The 20531-nt window shown below is 39.8% G+C and overlaps 1 protein-coding gene across 1 annotated transcript in view; it reads right to left on the bottom strand.

Moving 5' to 3' along the window:
- Positions 1–20531, bottom strand: part of GUCY1A2 (guanylate cyclase 1, soluble, alpha 2) — a 296176-nt gene that overhangs the window by 202496 nt on the left and 73149 nt on the right. The window contains exon 6 of the mRNA XM_014532888.1: positions 10254–10969. Coding sequence (XP_014388374.1) covers positions 10254–10969 — 716 coding nt within the window. The remainder of the gene's footprint in view (positions 1–10253; positions 10970–20531) is intronic.

Genomic DNA, 20531 nt, shown 5'->3' with positions numbered 1-20531 from the left:
CGATCTCCCACTCTGCCCCTGCCTAGACCTAATGCCTCTGACCGAGGCCTTAGGCCTGGGCAGGGGACCCCCAGCTGCCCAGGATCACTGATTCCGCCCCTGCTCCCTGTGATGGCTGGTTCCGCCCCTGCCCAGGCCTAACGCCTCTGGCCAAGGCATTAGGCCTGGGCTGGGGACCCCCAGCTCCCCGCGATCTCGCGCTCTGCCCCTGCCTAGACCTAATGCCTCTGACCGAGGCCTTAGGCCTGGGCAGGGGACCCCCAGCTGCCCAGGATCACTGATTCCGCCCCTGCTCCCTGTGATGGCTGGTTCCGCCCCTGCCCAGGCCTAACGCCTCTGGCCAAGGCATTAGGTCTGTGTAGGGGACCCCCAGCTCCCCACGATTGCAGGCTCCACCCCTGCCCAGGCCTAACGTCTTTGGCCAAGGCTTTAGGCCTGGGCAAGGGATCCCTAGCTCCCCGGACTGCCGGCTCCGTCCCTGCCCAGCTCCCATTGCTGGCTCCACCCCTGCTTCCCGCTATCACTGGTCGGGGCAGCAAAGGCGCCTGGGTTACCGATCACCGTCAGTGGCAGGGGGCTTCTTCCGTCCTTTCCCTTTCGCCTCCCAGCATTGTGCCTACATATGCAAGTTAGCCGCCATCTTTGTTGGCGGTTAACCGCCATCTTGGCTGGCAGTTAATTTGCATATTGCCCTGATTAGCCAATGGGAAGGGTAGCGGTCATACGCTAATTACCATGTTTCTCTTTTATTAGATAGGATAATTGGGAAAAAATGTCCTCGTGTAAGGATTAACAAACAAAACCAAAAATAGATTTAACAAAAAATGCAAGGCCTCTAACACTGAAAACTGTAAAACATTTTTGACAAAAATTAAAGATCTAAATGAATTGAGAAAAGTATCTTCATGGAATGAAAGACTCATTATTGTTAAGATGCCTATTATTTCTAAATTGATCTATAGATTTAGCACAATCCCTATCAAAATTCTGGAAGCTTTTTTAGAAATTGGCAAATTGATTCTAATATTTATGTGGAAATGTAAAGAACCTAGAATAGTTAAAACAAATTTTGAAAAAGAACAAACTTGAAGCACTTAACATATCCAATTGAAAAGCTTAACTTTGATACAGTAATCAAAAAACTGAATTATCAGCATAAAGTTAAATATTTTTAAAAATAGAATAGAAAGGCTAGAGGAAATTTTGTGGTTATTAATTTTTTAAAAAGTTGCAAAGGCAATAGAATGGTAAAATTAGAGCTTTCTCAATAAAATGTATTGAGACAGTTGGATGTCTGTATGCAAACAAACAATGAAAACTTAACTCCTCATGGCATACACAAATATGCCTCAAAATGGATCACAGACCTAAATTTAAGAACTAAAATTATAACACTTCTAGAAAAAAATAAGAGAAAATGTCTATAGTCTTGAGTTACAAAAATGTATTAGATATCATACCAAAAGCATGATCCATAAAAGAAAATATTGGTACCATCAAAATAAAAAAGAAGGAACTTTTACCATTTGCAACAGCATGGATGGAACTGGAGAGCATTATGTTAAGCAAAATAAGCCAGTCGGAGAAAGATAAATATCACTCATATGTGGGATATAATGATCAACATAATTTGATGAACAAGAATAGATCTATAGACAAAAGGCAGGGGAAGGGAGGAGGTTAGAGAGCAACCAAAGGACTTGTATGCATGCATATTAGCATAACCAATGGACACAGACACTGGGACAGTGGGGGCTTGCCCAGGGTGGGAATGGCTGGGGGAGCGGGGGTCAATCGGGGGGAAAAAAGAGACATATGTAAAACTTTAGACAAAAAAAAACCACTTTTAACTATAATAAACTTACATTTGAATAACTTAAAAAAAAGGAATTAAAATTGTCCTTCAAAATACAGTACCTTTTTAATTCAATGTAATGTCCATAATGTATGTTTTTATTTATTTTTTAAATATTTTCTAAAGTTTTGAACTACTCTTGGTTTAAATATATTTCTTTATTGATTTTAGAGAGGTAGGGGGGAGAAAGAGAGAGAGAGGAGAGAAACATCGATGATGACAGAGAATCATTAATCAGCTGCCTCCTGCACATCCCCTACTGGGGATCGAGCCTGCAACCCGGGCATGTGCCCTTGGCTGGAATCAAACCCAGGACCCTTCAGTCCATATGCCAACACCCTATCCACTGATCCAAACTGGCTAGGGCTATATATATTTTTAAAATACAATTCAGTTCTGGCCCAGTGGCTCAGTTGATTGGAGCATCATCCCATACACCACAAAGTTGCCCGTCTGATTCCTGGTCAGGGCACATACCTAGGTTATGGGTTTGATCCCCAGTGGGGGTGTGTATGGGAAGCAACTGATCAATGTTTCATACAGTTATGTTTTGTTTTGTTTTCTCTCTCCCCCCCCCAAAACTAGTAAACATATCCTTGGGTGAGGATTTTTTTAAAAGCTACAATTCAAAAATAGAAAGACAAACAACACAATTAAATATGAGCAAAACATTTCGCTAGGACATTTAATCAGAGAAATTATACCAATGGCTACTAAGCACAAGAAAAGATGCTTAAATCATTAGACATTGAGGAAATGTAAATTAAAACTCAAGATTCCACTTTGTACCCACTAGGATGGGTATGACCAAAAAAGGTGACAATACCCAGTGTTGGTGAGGTTTTGAAGAAACTTGAACTCTCATATGTTGCTGGTCAAATGTGAAATGGCATAGCCTCCTTCTTAAACAGTGTGGCAATTTCTCATAAAAGTTAAACATATACTTAGCATATAACACAGCAGTTCCTGTCATAATAATCTACCCAAGAAGAATGGAAATGTATTCAACACAAGCTCCTGTATGCAAATGTTCATTGAAACATTACTGGTAATAGCCAAAATCTGAAAACAATTCAGTGTCAATCTTCTGATGAATGGGTAAAAAATATAGTGGTATATCTATGCAATGGAATACTGTTCACTATTAAAAATGAGCAAATTGCGCCTAAGTGCAACCACATGAATAAACCTCAAAAACATTATTTTAAAGAAAGACTACATATTGTATGATTGCATTTATAGGAAATGTCTAGAAAAGGCAACTCTATAAAAGGAAAGTAGGACAGTGGTTGTCTGGGGTTGGGAGTAGAAGCAGGGATTAACTGCAAATAGGTAAAGAAGCCTTTGGGTGGTAATAAGATGTTCTAAAATTGTTGTGATAGTTGCCCAGTTATAAACATTTATTAAAAATTATTTCACTTAATACTTACAAAAATGTTAATGTGAATGAAGAGAATACCATTAACAGCTCTTTGGTTTTTAACTTATTGATACTTAAGTTACCACCTAAATGATTCTAAGTTGAAAGGGAAGAATTAATGGAAGATTGTAAACAATTTTTAACCAAGGGGCTAATTTCCACCCACATCAGAACCTACAACACTATCCTATATAATAAAAGGCTAATATGCAAATCGACCAAACGGTGGAATGACCAGTCACTATGATGCACACTAACCACCAGGGGGCAGATGCTTAACGCAAGAGCTGCCCCCTGGTGGTCAGTGCGCTTCCACTGGAGGAGTGCCGCTCAGCCAGAAGCCGGGCTCATGGCTGGCAAGTGGAGCGGCGGTGGCGGGAGCCTCTCCCGCCTCCGCAGCAGCACTAAGGATGTCCGACTGATGGCATAGGCAGGAGCGGGCCTAAGCCATCAGTCGGACATCCCCCAAGGACCCTGGACTGCAAGAGGGCACAGCCTGGGCTGAGGGACCTCTGCCCCCGAGTGAACAAATTTCGTGCACTGGGCCTCTAATAACTAAATAATATCTAGTCTTCTCCCTTCTGAATTCAGGACTGTAATATTTCCTGCTAACAAAAATAAAAACATGGCAAAATGTGCACTTTAAGCATAGGATCATTCCAAGAAATTTATAATTCCCTATATAATCATCTACCTATCCTCTGACATAGAGAATACAGTAACTGTACAGTAACATAGCACTACACAGTAATGCTAACACTATAGGCATAAAAAAATCGAGAGAGAGCCAGGATGAACCGCAGTAATAACTGCATCAGAACCTCAATTTGTCTAGCCTACTCTAAGGGAACAGTTCTAGAGAAAAATTAACAACACAAAAATTAATAAATCCCATTTATAATTGCAAGAGCAAAATATTTGATAACTTTAATGATGTTATGTCTATGTTCTATAATGCCAATTTTAAAGAAAGTTCTGTCATGTTGTCCATCACTAAAAATATTGTTCAATATTTGAAACTTTCTAAAGAATATTATGATCCAAACAGAGAAGAAAAGCTCACATTTCCCCAAATTAAATTAAAGTTGAAGTCAAAGAATCTATTCCTGACAGCCCGATGAAACTTGTCTTTCAACAGTGTCATTATGGCATGGTACGATGAATAAATATATTTTAAACTTTTCAATCATCATGTCAGAAAGCATGGGGCATGCGTCTGGAAAAGATTAAAAAGCATTTTGAAAATTGATTTGACCACAGATATCAGAGGTTAATTCTTCCCTTATTCTTTGGAAATTATTTCCCAGTATTTGTTTCACGGCTTCTAATTAATAAAACAAATATGAGGATATTTCTGGGGATCGAAAAAGAAATGTGTTGTGATGCTCTTCTTCAGTTCCAAACCTGAGGACTACAGGAAGATGAGTAACGATGCCATTGCTCTGTCCTAGAGATGATGTACTTCCAATGCTGGACTCCTTCCACAGTGTTATTAAAGTTCTTTGAAGCGTTGCTACTAAGAAAAAAAAATGTCAACAGAGTTCACATTCTTATTGTTTCTCAAAATCCATGGCTGTTTCAGATTGTGCCTAAGATAACAAGTCCATTTTATTTTAGAAGCCAGTGGCACAGCCAAGTGCTGTAACAAAGGAGCATGAGAGACGTTAGTAGACACAGGTAATAGAAACTTGGTTCTGAACTGAAAAGGAGGCTAGGAATTTTAAAGCAATGATATGATAGTCTACATAGAAAACAGATCCAGAGTTCCTACAGAATAAGTGACAAGGGCGTCTTCCAGTCTATTAAGAAGACAAGCCCTGGCCGGTTGCTCAGTTGATTGGAGCGTCCTCCCCATGCACCAAGGTTGCAGGTGTGATTGCCCGGTCAGAGCACAGATGAGAAGCAACTAATGAACGCATATGTAAGTGGAACAACAGCTAATGGATCTCTCTCTCTCTACCTCTCTCTCCCTCTCTTTCTCAAATCAATTTTTAAAAAAGACAAGAAGCAGGGCCCAAGTCATATTTTGTGAAGATGTTAGGTATGCTTGTTATTTCTCTAAAATTATTAAACATGCTGACCACCTCCAGTGGCAAGAAATGAAGCAGAAACTGGATAGGAGCAATGATACAAGTAGAAAGAAACAATAATGCTAATCATGGTAGAAGTGAAAATAATGAACATTTATTTAACACTTCACCTAGAGCTGAAGATTTAATAAGAACTTTACATGGAGTGTGTCATTTAATCCTCACAAATAACTTTCTGAGTTATTTGACAGCGTAAGCTGCCAGGGAATTATTTTAACTTAGCCTTGATAACAGAATGAGCTCTCTATGGTTGAAGAGTCAGATTCCCCTCTGCCTCTCTAAAAATGCATCTGAATTCGTTGAATTACAGGAATGATAGAAAGCTTCATGATCAACTGAATTCATATAAATTTATATATTGCTAAGAATGACTTCTAATGAGTAAAAATATTAATTATTAGTCTAGGTTCCTTAATTTCCAAATGAATAAATTTGAGGCTCAGAGATTATGAGACTTACTAAAATCATGATTGTCAGAGATACCTCTCTCTCAGTCTGTGGCCACTTGCCCCACACCTCACAACCCACAATGCAGAGAGGGAGACTATGTGCCATTCCACTAATTTATAATAGTCCTACTACAAACGCAGTCTCTTACATACAAAAAAAAATCGCTTTGGAGTCAATGTCAATGAGTTAGGTTTATGTGACCAAATGTTAATACCTAAACTGCATATTGGACTGCAAAAATTTCTTCTTAAACTACCACAATGCCTCAAAAGACCTATGTGATAAACTTCCAAATTCTCAGAACAATATTAGATTAGAATGACCTGAAAGATACACAGCACAATAACATGGATAGCCAATTCAGTCTTAATTCCCAACGCTGAATCTGTTTTTTAAAATAATGAACTTCCCTGGCTGGTTTCTCTCAGTGGTTCAAGTGTGGGCCTGCATACTGAAGGATCAGTGGTTCGATTCCTAGTCAAAGGCACATTCCTGGGTTGCAAGTTGGACCCAGGCCCTGGTCAGGCAGGTTCAGGAGGCAACCAATTGATGTGTCTATCTCACATTGATGTTTCCTTCTCTTTCTCTTCCTCTCTCTCTTCTTCTCTCTCTAAAAATCAATGGAAAAGATATCCTCGGGTGAAACTTAACAACAAAATTTTTTAAATAATAAAATAATTAACCAATTAATTCATATTTAATGCCTGACATCTGATAAGAGAAGATGATGAAAAAAAAGGAAGTTGAGCTTAAAGAAAAACAAAAACATAGGAATGCCATATGGGAAAAAATAAAATTGAGAAAGAAGAATATGTGAGGCATGGATGATCACTTGGAGAAGATGTAGAGGGAAAAAAATAAAATGGAAATCAAAGCTTGTTCAAGCCATCTGGAAGAGTTCATTCTACCTCAAAATTCTGTTCAATTAAAACCTGGCCACAATTACTGCCATCAGTTGCCTGTTGGTGACATTCTTGCTTCTTGGTAACCAACCCTTATGTCTTTATAACTCTTTAAAACTACAATGATGATTTTCTGTTTCATCAGTATCTCATCAAATTGCTCACAAGCATGCCCCACCCCTCACCATGCAATTAACCACTGACTGACAACACAAAATGATAAAGATCATGGTTTAGCTAAAGCATTATAGTTCAATTTGCAAATGATTTACTGTCATTTGACTTCATGTTTTGTTGGTTTGGTTTGTTGTTGTTTTTTGACAACAGGGGTGGTGGCTCATAGGTATTAAAATGAATAGCCAAAATATTTAAATTACTATAAAAGCCTTCACTGTTAGAGTAAGAAATAAATATCCTAAATTATTTTTAAGAAGCACTTTATTATCAAAGCCCACTAAAGAATTAGAAACATGAAATAACAGGGAGCTATTATGGGGAAAATAATGAATATCAAGGTCAACTTTATCAACAGAATCATAATTTTTAACCCTGATTTTTCTTTCTTCTTTCCATGGTTTAAGTAACTACAAATTTGGAATTTGGCAACATAATAATGTAAAAATGTTATCTATCTAGTTAAGACTCCATGTCACAACTTTATTAATTATGGTTCCCATTTGGGCCAACTATAGCCTCACAAATAATCCATCCTGGTAAACCCAGGTAAAAAGCAGAAATGCTAATATAGGATAGCTAGACTGTTATTCTTATTCTAACTGAAAATCCTGCCTATTGCTTTATTTTTAAACTGCCACTAACATGTTTAAATTATAATTGCATCTTCTCAATAAGCACAGTCCCTTATTATTGGAACTGGCAGGGGGCCTTGACATTTGAGTCATCATTTCATTATGTCTATTTCTTACCCTGGTATACAAATTAAATAGAAATACCAGCCAGATGAATTATGAATGGTGGGGGGAATCTGAAGCAGTAACTTTAAATTGAATTAATTTTTCTCAAGTCTACCAAAAAATATAAAGCAATTAACATTGGTAATAATACATTCTACTGTAGGCCCATTTCAAAAATATTAACTTCCATTCTAAAGGCCAAAGATGCTGCAAATCCTCCTAGCCAAATATTGTACTTCTTTAAGACAGAATCAACAGCTTTAATATTCCCTATGGTACAAATCTATAATAATTCCGGTTTTAACACAGCTACAAATAGGGACAAAAATACACATTTAACAACTATCTTCCAATCTAAAGAGCTTCAAAATGGATAGCAATTATTGATTATACTAGAGGCCGAGTGCACAAATTTGTGCATGGGAGTGGGGTGTCCCTCAGCCCAGACTGAACCCTCTCCAATCTGAGACCCCATGAGGGATGTCCAACTGCCAGTTTAGGCCTCATCCCACCGGGTGAGATCGGGCCTAAATGGGCAGTCGGACATCCCTCTCACAATCCAGGACTGCTGGCTCCCAACCTCTCGCCTGCCTACCTGTCTGATTGCCCCTAACCGCTTCTACCTGCCAGCCTGATCACCCCCTAACCACTCCCCTACCAGCCTGATTGACGCCTAACTGCTCTCCTGACAGCCTGATTGCCCCTAACTGCCCTCCCCTGCAGGCCTGGGTGCCCCCCAACTGCCCTCCCCTGTAGGCCTGGGTCCCCACCAACTGCCCTCCCCTGCAGGCCTGGGTCCCCCCCAACTGCCCTCCCCTGCAGGCCTGGGTCCCCACCAACTGCCCTCCCCTGCAGGCCTGGTCACCCCTAACTGCCCTCCCTTGCAGGCCTGGTCACCCCCAACTGCTCTCCTCTGCCGACCATTTGTGTCCACATGGGGGCAGCCATCTTTGACCACAGGGTGGCCATCTTGTGTGCTGGAGTGATGGTCAATTTGCATATTACCTCTTTATTAGATAGGATATTTTGCACATGTGAAAAATATTATTTAAAACATCATGTGTAATCAAATAGGAATAATATAGTTCATTCAGACTAAAATATCCAAAAATGTACTAAAATGGAATCTTCAGGCTTTCCTTAGATGTTTTCTAGTCTCTGAACTTATATGATGAAAATACGACTGGATGATTTTTCCTAAATCACCTGATTCAGTTATACTAAATCAGAGGTCCTCAAACTTTTTAAACAGGGGGCCAGTTCACTGTCCCTCAGACATTCCACACATGCGCACTGCAGGCCCGGGACGAGTCAGCTGCTAAGCAGGACAGGCAGTGGCGGCAAAAACACCCGGCGGGCCGGATAAATGTTTTCAGTGGGCCGCATGTGGCCCGCGGGCCGTAGTTTGAGGACCCCTGTACTAAATGGTTGTGCATCCTTCCATCTTTTTCTAATATTTTGTTTAAAAATTTTCCATTGATTTTCAAAATTATAAAAATGAATCAGTTATGAAACTAATGTTGTTTAAAATCCTTTAGGAAACTATTTCCTTTTTTATTGCAGGCACTTTAGAATATGTGTAGATTATTCATTCACTGAGTTTTTAATTGTTTCTGCAACTCTTCTTTTGGCCCAGAGAAACCAATTCATTTCTGGAAGCCAACAGCTTTCCCAAAATGATTGGGAACAAGCCTAACACATCTTTATTTATCTTGATACAAAATATGGAAAAAAATCTCTATTGAAAACTAAATGTACATTCAAATGTCTACTCTGATCATTAGCATTAGTTTTCCTTTTAATTACTGAAATTACATTACCGAATTTAAAATAGTCATAGCTAATTTTTCTTTATATCTTACTATTTATTTTAATGTTGACTTTTTTCTAAAAATAAAATTTACCTGAGGGAATAGATTTGTTTACACTCAACTACTTAAGATGTACTTCTGTTGTCTTTTCATATTTATTTATAATTTATAATCCAGATGTTCCCAAAAGGGTTTCAAAAAAATTCACAATAAACATTCCTAGGTCCACTGTTCAAGGAAATGAGTCTTTATTTCAATATTAAAATTTAATTGAAACGCTGAGATAGTTGCTTCATTTCCAACTTTTAGAAAATACATTATTCTGCATGTTAAGACAAAACTAGAATGTAAACCAGATGTTCCTAGATTATGAAATTTAGAACAGAACATATTCAAAGTGTAGCTAATTCCTGACCTATATTTATTTAAGGATAAGGCAAGCAAGTCCCACAATGCTGAAACCAGGGTTACCTTTTCTCTCATAATTTGTCTTCAATCAGTGGATATATTCATGGGTTTACAATACCAGATTTTTAGTGAACCTTATCATTTTTATAATTACTATGGCTCATATTAATAAATGTCTTCTTTTTATATGCTGAAATAAATTAATGGAAGAGGCAAACACTATGCAAAATGGCTGGGAATAGGGCCAAATCTTATTACATACATCCAGGGACCAGTAATTTTCTAAATGGCACTTTAAGCTCTCTTGCCTAAATAATTACAAGTACAGCCAGCATGTAATTTACTGAAATAATTATGCACTCTTCTAGTTCCCATCACCCACCTCAAGCTCACGGCCACTTACCTTGTCTTTATTTTCCGTGCCAGAAGCCTCGGGCTTGGTCCTAATCACAAATGGGGTGGACAGTCGCAGCAGGACCCTTTCGAAGGTGGCAGTCACCTTCGGAGAAACGATCTCAAAGCAGTCCTCAAACTTGAGCACTTTGTGAGTGTCGCATCGAAGCTGCTTCCGCAGGCCTTCCCCCAGCTGAAGGACTGCCATGTGGGGGTCAAACATCAAGTGGAAAGGAAAGGCTCTGCAGAAGGTGTTGATGCTAATTCTGAGGTCCTCAGGGACTTGGGAGGTTCCCTGTGGAAGGTTCTTCCAGATAGTAGTATTTTCACATTCCTTGATAAGAAAAGTGAGACAGCTACAGTTGCCTGGGTTTGAGCCATCAGAGCATAACTCATTTGCCACCTGTTCCACTTCCACATCCAGCCGATAGATCTTCTTTCCTGCGGCCTTAATCATCCCCAGCATCGCAAAGCCCACAGTCTGGTGAGGGTGGAAGTAGTGGAGCATGAGAGCACCTTCAGGGAGCTCTTTGCATAGGAATGATGGTGACTCCAGAGTGGCCTGTTTTCCAAAAGAAGTTCTAATGTGTTCCAACAAAGCATCGAAGCCATTAAAGAAGTCCTGCAACGTGCCACCGACAGCTCGAAGGACTCTCTCGTTCTCATCAAAGCATATATTAAAGAACTCTTCACCAAATCTTTCTTGAATTTCCTCGAACTTCAATCCTAGAGGTAAATGGGAAGCAAATGTTAGTGAAGAATAATATAAACAACTAAATTTAAAGCTTTTAAGTACTTATTAAATGACATAGCTAGAGAGTGAAACATGAGAGATAGACAAATCTCCCAAATAGGTTAACTCATTCATCTTGAGTCAGAGAAAGTACATTTCATCTTCTGGATGGTTCTAAAATGTTAATGAGCATAAACTATTTTGTATGTTTTTAAACAGACTTTATTTTTTTAGAATAGTTTTAAGTTCAAAGGAAAAATTGAGCAGAATGTAAAGATATTTTCTACATACCCCCCTTCACCTCTACACACAAAGCCCCCTTTCCACTATCAACATAGTGCACTGCAGCAGTACATGCATTACAATCAATGAACCTACAATGACACAACATTATCACCCATAGTCCAGAGTTTACATTAGGGTTAACTCTTGGTATTGTATTCCTTGGGTTATGACAAATGTGTAATGACATGTGTCCACCATTAAAGTCTCATCCAGAGTAGTTTCCGTGCCCTAAAAATTCTCTCTGTTTCACCTATTCATTCCTCCCCCGGCGCATGGAGCAATAACTTTTTAATTTTGCTGCTAATCTAACTTTTCTTTTCAACACCCTACTCCATTTGCTGTAATTAGCACAAATAAAACCTTTTCCTTAATGATTTCCCTCATTGTTAAAGGATCTTTATAAAGGTAACTATAAGATTGGCTCTATATTATGTCCATCCAATATGCCATCTTACTTATCAAAATTCATTTGTTAAGTGGTAAATATCAACCAGAAAGGGCATCTGTGGTATATGAGGAAATGTGTCAGGTTATCTAGGGAAAAGAGAGGACTTAAGTTAGCAGTCTCGGGGGAAGTCCTATAGGTCCCCAGGGAGAGACAAAAACAAGAAATTTAAAATGGCAGAACTGTGAAATGGTTTGCATTCTTTCACCTGTAACAAAGGTAAGAACAGCCAGGAGTGGAGTAGAAGTCTGAGCAGATAGAGTTAAAGGTCTTTGTTTAGTTTTCTAAGTTCATATTTATTCCTAGATGCTATGGAAAAAAAGAACTCTACCTCATAGTAATGCAATTATAATGAAAAATTCATACACACATACGCACACATACACACACAATGTATTATGTAGTAATTAGAAACAGAGACACATGTGATCAAGTAGATTCACCCTTCAGGATGATCTGAGGCAAAATAAGGAGGGAATTTATGGTCCAAAGAGGAATACATATAAAAGAGTTGAATCTGTATGCTAAAGAAAGATTGGCCCTGCCCAGTGTGGCTCAGTTGGTTGGGCCTTGTGTATCAAAAGGTTGCTGGTTCAATTCCTAGTCAGGCCAGATGCCCCTGTGGTGGGCTCGATCCCCAGTAGGGGAAGTGCAGAAGGTAGCCAATTGATGTTGCACTCTCACATCGATGTTTCTCTTTCTCTCTCCCTCTTCCTTCCTCTGTCTCTAAAAATCAATAAAAATATTTTTTTACACGAAGAAAGCTTCTATTAGACTCACTCTATGGCTTCTCCTTTGATTTTGGCTGTGTTGGGAAACAGGAATTTACCACCCCAAAATATGTCTCTTCATCATGAGTTTATTTTAGGCTGATTCTTTTTAAGAAACAAAAGACTCAGGAAGGGCTTTTTACCTCCCCCTTAACTGCCTAAGAGAATTTAGATAAACAGCCTAGTCTAGAAAGAGCTTTCACCAGAGATAACTACAAAGAGTATAAGTTAGGTGTGATAGGGCTTAGAGACCAAAGTCCTCTCTGTATCCCATTGTCTACTCATGGCCCAGTAAACACATGTTTATTCATCTCATGTGAACTGCCTTCCTCCCCTCTGAAGTAGCAGACTTCTACCCCTCTTCTTAGTTCATAATGGCATATAAGCCCCAATTGCTGACCATCTCTGGGCCCCATGTTCCTATGGAGCCCCAGTACATATGTAATTAAGTTGTTTTTTCTTCTGTAAATCTGTCTCATGGCAATTTAATTCTTAGACCAGCCAGAAGAACCTAGAAGCATAGAGGATTTTTCTCCTTCCCAAGAGCTAAAATCAATACATGTAGTTTATCTATATACTATATAAAAGCCTAAGCGACCGGAATGCCAGAATGACCGGTTGCTATGATGTGCACTGACCACTAGGGGGCAGACATTCAATGCAGGAGCTGTCCCCTATTGGTCAGTGCACTCCCACAGCCAACCTCCCGTGGCCAGCCAACCTCCCATAATCCCTCCCACTTCCGGCAGGCCCTGGTCGGCAGCGGGCAGGAAGGCCCTGGCTAGCAACTGGCAGCCAGCAGGAAAGCCCTGACTGGCAGCCGGTGGCTGGCAGGAAGGCCCCAGTCAGCAGCCAGTTGCTGGCAGGAAGGTGGGGCCGGCCAAGGTGAGGTGCCACGGGAGGGAAGGCCCCAGCCAGCAGCCAGAAGGAAGGCCCCAGCTGGCAGCTAGAAGGCCCCAATCGGCCCTGATCGCCAACAAGGCCTAGGGACCCCACCTGTACATGAATCTCGTGCATGGGACCGCTAGTGTATTAATATTCCCTTGCCTAGTCTACTCCATTGTATAAAAAGGTCCTGGAAATTAGACAATACTTTAGTAGTGCCCTGCTAGAGTGCAGGGCAGAATAAACTATCTACGGCTTGGTTTGTTGTCCCCACCTACCATGCTTTAAGGAGTGAGGCAATAACACAGTCAACAATATTAGTTAACAAATAGAGTAAAAAAAACCATCAAATATTTTTTGAGAGCTTTCTATAGTCTAAAACTTTGGTAGCCAAGTAAGTGGCCAGTTTCACAAAGAAGTTCTTACAATCAATGTGAAATTAAAAGAAGTCAAAATCTAATTGAAAAAGAGTTCCTTTATTAAGAAGCATTTCACATTAATTTTAGTTTCACAGAATTGATGTTCAAAGCTAGCTGAGAAAGTCACCTATTAAAATAAAAACATCAGTCACCACTCATGTAACATTGTCACTTTACAAGATTGCCCTTCAGCATATGTTGCATTCACTAACAATAATACCAGCCAAAATTGATAAGAATAATATTTATCTGTCCAGTTAGCCAGTGTGGGAGAAAACAAGACAGATGATATGCACTGCAGTTTGGCTCCTGATCCAACTCCTCCATTGAAACTACCATTATAATTACTTAAACCAGTACATACTGTTTTGTCCTTTTCTTAGTTAACCTTATTGTTTTTCCTTTAATTTGATTCTACTGATCATCTCTTCCTCATAAATCCCCCTTCTCTCTTGGCTTATAAAACTATGCTCTCCTGATTTGATTACTATCTGCCTGAAAATTCCTTCACTAAAACTTCTTCCTATGCCAAATCTTTACATCACCATCACTAAAAAATTCTAATACCAATTAAATTTATGTCCCTTCAACAATAATGTTCTTTGCCACTATTAAAAATTTTAATTATGGCCCAGCCAGTGTTGTTCAGTGGTTGAGCATCGCAGTTCTATTGCAGGTCAGAGCACAATCCCTGGTAGGGGTGCATGCAGGAGGTAGCCAATCTATGTTTGTTTCCCTCTCACATCTCTCTCTCTCAAATCAATTTTTAAAAATTAAAAAGAAAAATAAATTCGGGAGTTCTGGTCAAGATGGCAGTGTAGGTAAACATGGTAATCACCAATTCCCACAACTACATCAACATTACAACTGAAATATACAGAACAACTATCATTCAGAACCACCTGAAATCTAGCTGAATAGAAGTCCTACAACTAGGGAATTAAAAAAGAAGCACATCAAGACTGGTAGGAGGGGCAGAGATGCAGGGTGGGAATCTCAAACCGGTTGGTCCCACACCCTCATGTGGTAGTTTAAAATCAAGAGGGATATCTTGGCTGTGGGGTTTCCCTAAGGAATGAGGGGTCACAGCCCCACACCAAGCCATCCAGCCAAGGGGTTCAGTACAGTCCCCACAACTTCTGGCCGTAAAAACCAGCATGGATTGTGACTGAGTGACACAGAGGCTGCAGGCCTCAGGTAATTCCCTCTTAAAGGGCCTTACTCAGACATACTCCCTCTGACCTCCAGCACTGGAGTGACAGCTTGAAAGGAACCTGGTATATTTGGGGGGGAACTAAATTGCTTGAAATCAGAGTGAGAGCTGTAGAGGGAGCTTTCTCCCAGAGAGAAGTGCTGGCAGAGGCCATTGTTTCTTTGCTGAGCCATCCCTACCACTGAGCTGGCAGGCAGGGCACTATATCTGAATATCCATCAACCTGGCTGAGACTTTTGCCCCACCTTGGTGATTTCCTGAGACCCCGCTCCTCCCTACTTGCAGGCTCATCCAAGCCATTTCCAGTAGCTCTTCTACACAACTGGCCTCTCTTGTCTCATGCTTTGGACTTTACTAAAATCTCTCAAACAAGCAGCATCTTACCTCGGCATGCCCTAGGCCCAGCACTAGTGGCAGCCCACCTTGGTCTGTAGCTTGGTTTCTCCTGGGCACCTCCAAGCCCAATATAAGTAGCAGCCATCTTCAGATTGCTTTGTACCTTATGCTGGTGGCCCTGGGCAGGGCAAAGGAAGGCTCCAGAACCAAGGCACCTGGTGGTCAGCTTTGACCAAGCAGGATCACAACCCTACCACCCCCACGAGTGACACACTCAAGGGGCAGACTCAGTGAGTACCAAAGCCCCATTGAAGCAAGTCCTGCTCCATAGGATCAGCTCCTACACAGCAGCTCTCCCACTGTAGTCTCAGCCAATCCCCACAATTAATTGGCCTGGGGGTCAATCCCTCCCACTGATGCCAATATCAACCAAGGGTCAACTACAATAGGACAGTGCACAACGCTCACATAGGAGTGCACCTGGAGTGCCCAACTAGGTGACTAGGGAGGTTGAGCCACTGGGCCCTACAAGACACCTACTACACATGGCCACTCTAGCAATTCCAGGAGACATAGAAGAGCTACCTAATACGTAGAAGCAAACCCAGGGAAACAGCCAAAATGCAGAGACAAAGAAACATGTCACAAATAAGAGAATATAAGAAATCTCTAGAAAAAGAAATACATGAAGTGGAAGCAAGACAACTACCAGATAAAGAGTTTAAAACAATGGTTATACAGATGCTCAAGGAACTTAATGAGAACTTCAAGGAACTTAGAACACCAACAACATAAAAAGGACCGGTCAGAAATGAAGAATACACTAACTGAAATAAAGAATAATTTACAGGGATTCAACAGTACAGGACACTGAGAATCAAATCAAGACTTTGGAATATAAGGAGGCAGAAAACACCCGATCAGAATAGCAAAAAGCACAAAGAACCCAAAAATATGAAGACAGCGTAAGGAGCCTCTGGGTCAACTTCAAGTGAACCAACATTTGCATCATAAGGATGCCAGAAAGAAAAGAAAGGGATCAAGAAACTGAATACCCATTTGAAAAAATAATGACATAAAACTTCCATTACCTGGTGAAAGAAATAAACATACAAGTCCAGAAATCACAGAGAATTCCAAACAAGACAAACCCAAAAAGGCCTACACCAAAACACATCATAATTAAAATGCCAAAGGTTAAAGACAAAGAGAGAATCTTAAAAGCAGCAAGAGTAAAGCATTTAGCTACCTGCAAAGGAGCGCCATATGACTGTCAATTGATTTCTCAACAGAAATTTTGCAGGCCAGAAGGGAGTGGCAAGAAATATTCAAAGTGATGAAAAGCATGGGCCTACAACCAAGATAATTCTAATCAGCAAAGCTATCATTTAGAATTGAAGGTCAGATATAGAACTTCCAAGACAAGAAAAAGTTAAAGGAGTTCATCACCACCAAACCAGTATTACATAAAATATTAAATAGTCTTCTTTAAAAAGAAGAAGAAAAAAATATAAGATCAAGAATAAGAAAAATTGCCCAGCCAGCGTGGCTGAGTGGTTGAGCGTTGACCTATGAACAGGAAGGTCATGGTTCGATTCCCAGTCAGGGCACATGCCCAGGTTGCAGGCTTGATCCCCAGTAGGGGGCATGCAAGAGGCAGCCAATCAATGATGCTCTCTCATCACTGATGTTTCTATCTCTCTCTCCCTCTCCCTTCTCTCTGAAATCAATAAAAATATACTTTAAAAATAATTTTAAAAAAGAATAAGAATAAAAAGGAGGCAATAAATGCATATCTAACAACAATTAAATCTAAAAATCAAAATAAGCGAACAAGCAGAACAGAAACAGGCTCATAGATATAGAGAACATTTTTTTAAAAAATATATTTTATTGATTTTTTTGCAGAGAGGAAGGGAGAGGGATAGAGTTAGAAACATCGATGAGAGAGAAACATCGATCAGCTGCCTCCTGCACACTCCCTACTGGGTATGTGCCCGCAACCAAGGTACATGCCCTTGACCGGAATTGAACCTGGGACCCTTGAATCTGCAGGCTGACGCTCTATCCACTGAGCCAAATCAGTTAGGGCTTTAGAGAATATTTTGATGGTTGACATATGGGAGGGGTGTTGGGGTGGATGGTTGAAAAAGGAGAAGAGATTAAGAAGTATGTTAGTCATAGCCCATACACACAGACACTAGACAAGTGAAGGCCTGGGATTGGGTAGGGGATGGGTAGAGGGGAGGCAAAGGGGGAGGAATGAGGGAAATGTGCAATAAAATAACAATAAAATAAATTTTTAAAAAGCTAAACTCAGAATAAATAAAATTTCTTACAACCTGACTATATTTGCTGAACTACAAAATTTCATGTGCCACAGGAAATAGTCCATGGATTGCTTCTACATTTTGAAGAGTTGTATCTTAAGGGCTTAGGGTCTTTATACACAGAAAAGAAAATTATAATTTCTTCTAGCTTGCATTTTTCATAACATTAAAAGTGCTTTCATGGTTAAATAAAGAACACAGGTACAAATATAATACAATAAGCTTATGTGCTTATGTTCTACTTCCAATAACAAAAATCCCAAAAAATCTTCCAGAAAAATAACAAGTCCATTCACCTGAGGCAACAAAAATTACTCTGTGAGTCCAGCCCCCTCAATTAAAATCCTGCTGCCTTAAAAAGCATTTCTAGACTTTAAGGTACAAGAATTGCTAGTTCTCAAATAACACCAAGGCCTACTAGAATGTAAAAGTGACTTGTATCAATAAAGAAAAACTGAATTATGTTTAATATTACAATCAAATGCTATACTTGGTAATTCTATATAAACCACAATATTCAGTTAACTAATATTTTTGATCTTACAATTGTTAACCTGTATAGGATCAGAAAAGGAAAAATTCTTAGAATTTAAAAAATTAAAACTAGGGAAAGATCCTTCAACTTTTGCAAATATGTTATGAATCGGTAGCCAAGACTTCCATTTTATCTCAAAATGTAGAAAGTACAGAGAAAGTAGTTCAGCTCAGACAACTTGTGCAGTTCTCACTCCCAAGGCTCCACCTACGACTAATGCAAACCCCCTACATACAGTAAATCACTTGAAACATATAGACAGTGCTCACCTCCTTTCACAAGACACTATGACAGCTTGACATTTAGGTCTATAAAAAAACACTTCCTCAAGAGACAAACTTATAAGAAAACTGCTTTTATTAACAACTAAGTTAGAAGTCAGAATTTTAAGTTACTGTTAATCTACCTCTTTAAAAAAAATGAATAGCCTAACTGCTGATATACTTCAACTGTAAATGAAATAGTCTGTTCATTCATGACATGAAACTGTTGTCCCTCATCTGCTATCCATCTGACTTCCCACTGGGCACTTCTTGAGCTCAATGACCTTATCCCATTGATGTCAGCATACCTGTCATCAGCATAATGCCTGGCAGATGGAGAGTAAGACTTCATTCATAGAAACTATACATTCATCCAAGTATTTGTTGGAAAACTAAAATCAAGTCTTTAAAGCTACAGTTGTGCCACATCTAAGGATACAAAGATACTAAACGAATTCTTTTCTCACATGGGCCTCTACAGATAAATAAATTACAATGTGATTGGGCTATAACAGTGTCACACTTGAGTACCTATCAAGTGATATCAAAAGAATGTCTGGCCCTGGCCAGTGTAGCTCAGTTGTTCGGAGCATCGTCCTGTACACAGAAAGATGGCAGGTTCAATCCGTCAAGACACATACCCAGGTTGCGGGTTCAATCCCCAGTCAGGGCATTTATGGGTGGCAACTGATAGATGTTTCTCTCTCACCTCTCTCTCTGTCTCTCTCTCTCTCTCTCATCAATAAAAAACATGTCCTTCAGTAAGGAGTTTAAATAAAAACAATATCTGACTCTTTCCTCAGGGAAATAATATTTGAGGGGAAACTTGCAGAAAAAGTGGTGTTCAAAGGCCATCAAGAAAAGAACATGCAGACCTATATATATAAAAGCCTAAGAGACTGTTACAACCAAATGACCAAAACGACCGGAATGACCGGAAATGGAAATACTGACTTCATTGAGAACTAAGTGAATATAGAGGGACATGGCACCAAAGTTATAGTGCTATCTGGGGTCCTGGATCCTCTAGAAGAGATCTATTAATAAAAGAGGCAAATTAGTGTTTTTTTGGTCCAGAGATCATACTTATCATCCAACAAGGGCATCAGTCTCCACTAACATGGGAAAATAGCAAAAGAAAGAGCTGTACCTACAAGTTGCTTAAACTTCAACCAAGGAGCTGAATACCTACCAACTACTCACTTCTGTAGACACTTCATAATTATTTTTTATTAATTACTTAAGCATCATCAACCTAATATCTAAGTAATGTAACTATATCTCAAGTTCAACCTGTGAAGAGATTTCAATATTTTAAGGAGATGGTTATCTTGTTAGAGAAACAATTATTTTTTCCACCTTTATGGGGATATGATTGACATATAACACTATGTGACTTTAATGTGTTAATGTGATATTCATATATTGCAAAATGATGTCACCACTGTGTTAGCAAACACCTTCATCACATCACATAATTACCATCTCGTTTTTGTAGTGAGAACATTTAAGATATACTCTCTTAACTCTCTTAACTTTCAAGTGCATGATACATTATTGTTAACTATAATCTCAGTGCCCTGCCTTAGGTCCTCAGAACTTCTTCATCTTCTGACTAGAAGTTTGTAGCCTTCGACCAACATCTCTCAATATCCCCCCAGCTACCCAGCCCCTGATAACCACTACTCTATTCTCTGTTCCTATGAGTTTGTTTTTTCAGATTCCACATATAAGTGACAGCATACAGGATTTGTCAAGAAACATTTTAGGCATTTGCCAACTACCTTTGATATATTATTCTAGTGTCATGCCAGTCTACAAAGAAATGTATGAAGTTGGTCTCTGCCTCCCAGAGGAGATTTAAGAATAAATAAATATTATATACTAGAGGCCCGGTGCACAAAAATTTGTGCACTGGTGGGGGGGGGGAGGGTCCCTCAGCCCGGCCTGTGCCCTCTCCCAGTCTGGGACCCCTCAGGAGATAATGACCTGCTGGCTTAGGCCTGCTCCCGGGTGGCAGAGGGCAGGCCCAATCCCTAGGTGCAGCCCCTGGTCGGGCTCAGAGCAGGGCCGA

The sequence above is a fragment of the Myotis brandtii genome, unplaced genomic scaffold, assembly GCF_000412655.1.
Source record: "Myotis brandtii unplaced genomic scaffold, ASM41265v1 scaffold920, whole genome shotgun sequence".
NCBI classification, from domain to species: Eukaryota; Metazoa; Chordata; class Mammalia; order Chiroptera; family Vespertilionidae; genus Myotis; species Myotis brandtii.
This window is presented reverse-complemented; position numbering and strand designations above follow the sequence as displayed.